At 31.2% G+C, this 7,956-nt stretch overlaps 1 protein-coding gene across 1 annotated transcript; it reads right to left on the bottom strand.

The window, feature by feature from the left end:
* Positions 1–1,446: 1,446 nt before the first annotated feature.
* LOC109160127 (pentatricopeptide repeat-containing protein At4g02750-like) lies at positions 1,447–4,224 on the bottom strand. The gene has a single exon (XM_019308303.1). It carries the CDS (start codon positions 4,004–4,006, stop codon positions 1,778–1,780), a length of 2,229 nt encoding a protein of 742 aa, XP_019163848.1. The 5' UTR covers positions 4,007–4,224; the 3' UTR covers positions 1,447–1,777.
* Positions 4,225–7,956: the final 3,732 nt, after the last annotated feature.

Here is a 7,956-nt window from a genome sequence, read left to right as displayed (position 1 = left end):
TACAAATTTTTTAGACAAGAAATGTTGTAATTAGAGGAAATCAAGTGCAGGCGACATATTTGCTCCACTAATACAAAAAAAAAAAAAAAAAAAAAAAAAAAAAAAATTACTTTTAACGTGAGTTATATTATGCCATAGATCTAACCATGGTAGTAAATAAATTATACGACGTTGCTTTTTCAAAACCGACGCAATATGTCATTTTTGTAAAAAAAAATTACAGCAATGACATCTGTTGTTTATTAAAAAAACAAAAACAAAAAAAAAAACAAAAAAGCTAAAGTCGTATTATTTAATACAAAATTATTGAAAGAATATAATGTTGGTTTTTTTAAGAAAGTTGACGTTGTATTATTTTTAAAATTACAGAAATGACATCGATTAAAAAAAAAAAAAAAACAACGCATTATCTCTTCTATTTTATTTAAATAGTAAATTTAATTTATAAATTCTACTCAAAAAATCAATACAAATATACAAATCACAATATATACATTCAAAACCTGCGCAAATATATATTTAAAATCTCACAATTCAAACTAATAAATCTCACAATTTAAAACTAAAAGTGTCAACATCAATTATTTTATGTAATACTAATTAAGTAATGTGTTTTTAACCCATTCATTAACAAAATACTTGGACCATGTATCTCTAACTTTATCAATTTGCTCAATTTACCAAATCTCTCCAAAGTCCAAACTCTACAAATTTGAAATGAAATAAAATAATTAATAAGCTAGTGTTTTTAAAATTTGAAACTAAAATATTGGCGGCACCTCAGAAGATGCAAGATGAAGCACCTATAGTTGCAGAGACTTTGCATAAAACTGGGTCACTGCAAGGCTGAAACAGACAACAGTATATTTTTTGAACACCAAAAGAAGATTTCAATTAAGCAGGAGAAAAAACAAAGGTACACCAAAAGAAGATTTCTAGTTTCTCTATACAACAGTGTAGATTTAACCAACTCGATCATGGGTTAGAACATTTTCTTCCCTATGAAGAGAATTGATTAAGCTGTGGCAGTTGTGGACGATGATTCCCGAGTATAACCGATCAACCTTGATATAAATATAAGTAGAAGATAAAAGCAGAATAGAAGTTTCTCTTGCATAATTAAAGAAATATCCTTTCAAAAAAAAAAAAAAAGGATAAATACATGCTAGAAGACTTCAAATACGAAACAAGTTTCCAAATGCCTACCTACCTAAATCCCTAAGAGTGCCTAATCTATAGAGATTCCATATATTAAATATATATTCCATGACAATAGTGAAAAATGAGCTAATGAAAAAGAGGGAGTAAATACAAAAGCAATATACCAGTGGGTTGTGTCATCAATTGGCTTGTCTGGTGACTTTGTACAAAAAACTGGGCCACTGCAAGGTTGAAACAGACAACAATATATGTTTTACCTTGATATAAATATAAGTAGAAGATAAAAGCAGATAAGAAGTTTCTCTTGCATAATTAAAGAAATATACACATAAAAAGAGAGTGAAGGAACCAATTAGAAGTAGCCGTTTGAAGAGGTTTCTGCTTCCATTGTTGCTACTGCTCAACTGATCAAGGCTCTCATGATCACAACATTTAGAAATGAATAGTAATCAGCTGAAATCAAGAAATAGTAATGTTCAATAGCAAGTCACATAATCATCAAGATTCTGTTCTGTATCCTTTATTAAGATCGACCCCATGAACAAGCTACAAGATCTCAAAATTTATGGATTGCTCCATTCAGCTTCCTAAAAGTTCTGTATCAAGATGAGATCAATCAACCTATATCAAGAAAAGATGATCTACCAACTGGTAGACAAACTGCATCCATCATCTGTGCAGTTAGACTCTTCAGTGCATCACGAATCTCCATTTTCTGTGCTCTTGAGTCATCATCAGCAAGAAACACAATTAACTGATTTTTATCTTCAATCCAGCTACACCCTGGTTGTTTCACCCCTCTATTATCTATCATTGTTTCCCTAACTCTTTCCACCTCATTCCATTTCCCGATCTCAGCATACATGTTTGCAACAAGCACCAAATTTGACGTTTTATGAGGTTCGATTTTAATGAGCTTCTTAGAAAAAAAGCTAGCAAGCTCTGCATTTTTATGCATTCGACAAGCCCATAGTAGAGAACCCCATATTCCTGGGGTAACTTTCACTTTCATTTTACTTACCAACTGAAAGGCTTCTTTTAACCTGCCAGCTCGGCCAAGCAAGTCAAGCATACAGGCATAATGTTCAGTAAGGGGTTCTATACAGTACTTTTTACTCATTGACTCAAACAAATTTACACCAAGATCAATTAAGCCAGCATGGTTACATGCAGACAGAACTCCGACAAAGGTGATTTCGTCGGGATCCATCCCCTTTCCTTCCATATCTTGGAAAAGTTTGACTGCCTCTTTCCCATATCCATTTAAAGCATACCCGGCAATCAAGGAATTCCAGGAGACAACATCTGCATTCTCAAGATCATGGAACACCTTTTTGGCATTGAAGATATTTCCACATTTTGCATACATTGTGATTAAGGCATTAGAAATAGATAAATCTTTTGCAAACCCACTTCTGATAATTGCCTGGTGAAGTTGTCTCCCAATATACTCAAGAGCAAGATTCCCACATGAACTTAATGCAGAAGTAAATGTAGACTGATCGGGTTTCTTGCCTTCACGAGACATTGAAACAAAAGACTTGACCGCATCCACATACAAACCATTTTGTGCAAAACCTGAAATAAGAGAGTTCCAAGAAATAACATTCCTTTCTCTCATGTTCTCAAACATCTCGAATGAATTTTCCATTTTTCCTGCTTGGGCATACCCAGCTATCATAGTGTTCCAAATAACTACACTCTTGTGTTCCATCTTTTTAAATAAATAGAAAGCTTCATCCATTTTTCCAGACCGAGCATAACCTGTAATCATTGTATTCCAACAAGCAATGTCACGAGAGCTCATCTGATCAAAGATTTTACGACCTTCATCTATCATATTATGTTGCACATATCCTGAAATCATTGCAGTTTGTGCACCCACATTTTGGTATGGCATTGCATCTAACAAGTTCTTTGCTTCCTCAAGCTTTCCAACACGGACAAAGCCACTAATCATGGTGGTGTAAGAAACTGCATTTCTTTCTGCCATTTTATCAAACAAATTACATGCCTCGTCAATGAGGGAATTGTGAACATATGCAGCCAACATTGCATTCCAAGCAACCAAATTTTTTTCTGTCATTTGGTCAAACACCCTCCGAGCCTCCAATACACACCCATATCTTGCATATCCACTCAACATTGTCACCCAAGAAACAACATTTGGACAAGGAATCTTCTCAAAGAACTCCCAAGCAGAATCCAGGTCACCCAGCTCAACAAACCCACACACCACCATGTTCCAAGAAACAATATCCTTCTCTTCCATCTCATTGAAAAACTTCACTCCAAGTTCCATTTCCCCATTCTGGGTATAACCTGAAAGCATTGAATTCCATGAAACTAAATTCCTAGCTGGCATCCTATCAAATAATTTCCTAGCTTCACTCAACCTCCCGTTCTTCACATAACCGGTAATCATTGCATTCCAACAAGCCACGTTACTCATATCAGGAAGTGAATAAAAAATGTTCCTTGCCTTATCAAGCGCTCCATTACGTGAATAGCAAGTAATCATCAATGCATACGTGAAAAAGTCCCGTTGAGGCATTTTCTCAAACAGTTTGCAGGCTTGCTCAATCTGATCGTTGTATATGTAGCCATTTATCAATGTGTTCCAAGAAACCAAGTTCTTATGCGGCATTTTATCAAACAGCACACGTGCCTGTTTTATTCTGCCATTTTTTGCGTAGGCAGAGATCATGGAGTTGTAGGTGACAGTGTTGGGGTGAGTGATTTTCTTGAATACTCTAATGGCCTCTTCGATTTGGCCCGTTTTTCCCAATTGGGTTATCCTTAGATTTTGCGTGAAAATTTTAGTTCTGCTGAGGCTTGACTGCATCGTTTACAAGGATGGATCTCCTCTGCTTCTTGCTTTTAGAAAAGGAAAATAAAAGCAAGCATACATCCACTAACAAAATCTGTCGGGCAGAAAAATTGGGGTCTCGTTTAGAATATTCACTCTTAACAAAATATTCGTGAATACGAGACCAAATTCTGGTATTTAGCAAATCAACAAGTATATAGTTATATACAGGTATGGAAAGAGAGAGCGATAGAGCTAACACTCCTAACAGCTATGCTTCGTGGGCAAATTATACCATTCAAAAGGTGTCGAGATCTATTTTGCATGGTGTATTTTAGTTCAAAATAACTTTTAAATTATGTGATTGTCGTTGATATATTTTGAACAATTTTTTCACATTTTTTATCTCGCAATTAGAATTTTACTAGTAATTTTGATACACGACTTTCAAAACTTACAGAATTGATCCACAACTATTACTTTTTTAGTGAATTTGGTCCTTCCGGTGCATTTTTCGTTCAATTTTAGTCAAAAATTTTCCCTTTTTTGCGTGGGTAATATTATCTTTTTTCGTTGCAAAATTGGTCAACGACTAGTTTTCTTCCTACTATCCTTTCGACACCTCCTGCCTTCATTCTTTATTAGCAAAATTCCTCATCATTTCAAGCAAAAATAATAAATATTATATTTTGACTAAAATCAAAGCACTATCTTTTTTTTTTTTTTAAATACCAACACAAGTCAATTTATATCACAAAAACTATTTTTTTTTTTTAAAAAAAAACACGTTTTACCTCTTCCAATGCCTAATGACAGAGGTTCTTTGGACTTAGGATTAGTCTAGCATAAGATAAGAAACTTAATGTAAATAAAAGAAAAAAAAAACAAATTTATTACTAATATACAGAAACTATTGGCGGGAGACAAAGAGCCCATGGAGATGAAGAGACTCTTCGTCTCCAACATAAGATAAGAAACCTAATGTAAATAAAAGAAAAAAAAAACAAATTTATTACAAATATACAGAAACTATTGGCGGGAGAAGAAGAACCAATGGAGATGAAAAGACTCTTCGTCTCCAGCCATGGAGATTTTTTCGTCTCTGGATATGGAGACGAATCCATGGCGGGAGACGAAGAGTTCTTCGTCACCAGCAGAGACGGTCTTTTTTTTTTTTTTTTAATTTTAAATAATTATTTTTTAAAAATATTTTAAAATTGGGGTGACCTGTTGAAAACCTGAAAACCTGTAAATGGAACTAAATGCATGAAATTGGTTAGTATGGAGATTCAATTATAATTTTTTAAAAGTTTAATGGCCTAATTGCGTTATTATTTATAATATGATGGCCTATTTGACCTTATTCCAACCAAAAAAAAAAGTATTTAGACATGCAATGTTAATTTAAATATTTTTATATTAACATATTATTAATTAATGATTTAATAACCACATTATCACTATATAATCTAGTCACATCAACATATTTAATTAACTTTTTAATTAATGGTATTAATAATTCTAGTTAATTGTTTTATTTTTAATAGTTCAGATATTAAATTAACCAATTTTATAGTATATGGACTAAAATAATAATAAAGAAAATATAAATAAATGAGGACAGATCCAAAACATGAGGGCTTTTCTTTTCTTTCATTTTTAGAAATTTATTTTGAGAGGGATGCATTTTCCTATTCTATTTTTTGGTTTTTTTTTTTTCCCACTATTCTCTTCAAATTTATGTTTCCAATAAAACGAATTACATGACCTCATGACATACCAAAAATTTTGTATGATAGTGGAAGTAAAAATCCAAACATACATTTGAAGTGCATTGTTGCTTGAGGGATGACTTGTGTTAACTTCAAGACCATTGAATGCATCACGATCATAAGCAAATCAAGTGAAAGCATGCCACCATTTCAATCGTCTAAGCAATCTTCACAGTCCTCTCCATCTGCACCACCAAGTGGATGGTTTTAAAGAGGTCATAAGGACAAATACAAACTACATCATGCACAAGAATAAAAGATTTTGTTTCACTTATTCAAATAGCTTACTTTTTTATCTTTCAATTTTTTACTAATATATATATATATATATATATATATATATATATATATATATATATATATATATATATATATATATATATATATATATATATATATAATTTTCCCCATGAGAGCATTGCATAATAACAATTATTTATTTATTTAACAATTATTTACATCCATTGATTATTCATGAATTGACATAATTATGTTATATCTTATAGTGATTATATTAAAAGAATGTTTTATACATCTCCAAGAAATGAAATTTAAAATAACAACTTTTTCTATATCTAAATCCATAAACTTAATTAGACCTTTAGTAATCAACTATCATCAAACAATTAATTACATATTTATTTCACCTTTTATTTTCAAAATATTTACTGATTTTGAACTTAGATCACAAATGTATCCTCCCATAAATTCTTTACCCACATTGCAGGTAAAAGTAGTATATAAGTAAAACACAAGCAACTTTAGGTTAAAAGCTATAAGTATATATAAATAGTACACCAATATGATTCAGTAATCCTTTTCTCTTTTTTTTTTTTCCATAAAAACGATGATATATATATATATATATATATTCACGTCAGTAAAAATGAAAACATCATTTTAAAAGTGTTTGATATGTAAATTTTCTATAATTAAATAGTGTTTTTTAAATAAAAGTTGGATGAGCAGACACAACTATATGTCAAAATTAGGACATATCACCAACCTCCTAAGAAACGATAGTATAGTATAATTCTTAAATCACGTGTGGTCACCCAATGACTGAATGAAAATAACTCAAGTCCTACCCTTGAGGACCAATTGGTCTCTGCAGTTTGGAATCTTAAGAAATTTTGATCCACATATCCTCACAATTCACAAAGATAGGATTACTCATTTAATTTAACCCAGTATATCCTCATATAGAGTAGATGAAGTTCTTGCAAAGTTCATTCCTAATTAGAGACTAAATTGATAAAAAGACAATTAAATGAGAAAGACTAAATCTAACCACCAAAAAAATTATTTAAATTATATCATTAATCATCCGTTTAAATCCAATCCTAATTAGACACAAATATTCCTCCTTTAAATTTATATCATTCCATAATTTAATTAAAAAAATGATACTACATAACATGTAATTTCATCTTCCAATTAAAAGAATTTATGAGAGAAATAAAATGTATATGTTGGGATAAAAAGGTTAATATTGTTTATATGTCGACCATTTTTAATACTGTGACATACAAATAAAAGTTACTAATGTAATGAGACAATAATTTTTTTTATATATAAAAAGACTAAATATGACAATGTCACAATAATCAAAGACTAAAAGTAAAATTTACTCAATATAAAAAAAATATTAAAACTAAAAGGGTATCTATATATATACACGCATACAAACTAAGTTAATGACATACCACACGCATACTGCATATTATGTGTTTTTACTATCAATGCCAATAGTGCGTCAAAATCGCATGACAATGAGAGAAATCCACGACTCATATATATATTGAATAAAAGTAAAACAAAACTGTTGGGAGAACTATTTTAAATTTTGAAATGGCAAAAATAGTTTACCCTCCCATCAAATTTGATCTTAGCCTACTCTTCAAGTTATAAGATATAAGTTTTTAAAGAGTCCAGTTTTCACCTGCTCAAAAACCACCCATTTAAAACCAATATGGCCAAGAAATGCAATTAAGATACACTATTTTTCTCAAAGATGATTAAGCACCTAATTCCCTACCAGAATCTCCCAAGTACTAGCAAGTATACAAAGAAATTACCCTAAATCAGAACTCAATACTCAATCCCAGCCAAGCAAAAGAAAGAATTACAAACAGAAACCTATAGATGAACACTACAGAATTCACTGGTGAATGCAAGATCCACTTCAAGAAAAATATATTTCGCAAACAAAAA

This window comes from Ipomoea nil, unplaced genomic scaffold, assembly GCF_001879475.1.
Source record: "Ipomoea nil cultivar Tokyo-kokei standard unplaced genomic scaffold, Asagao_1.1 scaffold2845, whole genome shotgun sequence".
Classification (NCBI taxonomy): Eukaryota; Viridiplantae; Streptophyta; class Magnoliopsida; order Solanales; family Convolvulaceae; genus Ipomoea; species Ipomoea nil.
This window is presented reverse-complemented; position numbering and strand designations above follow the sequence as displayed.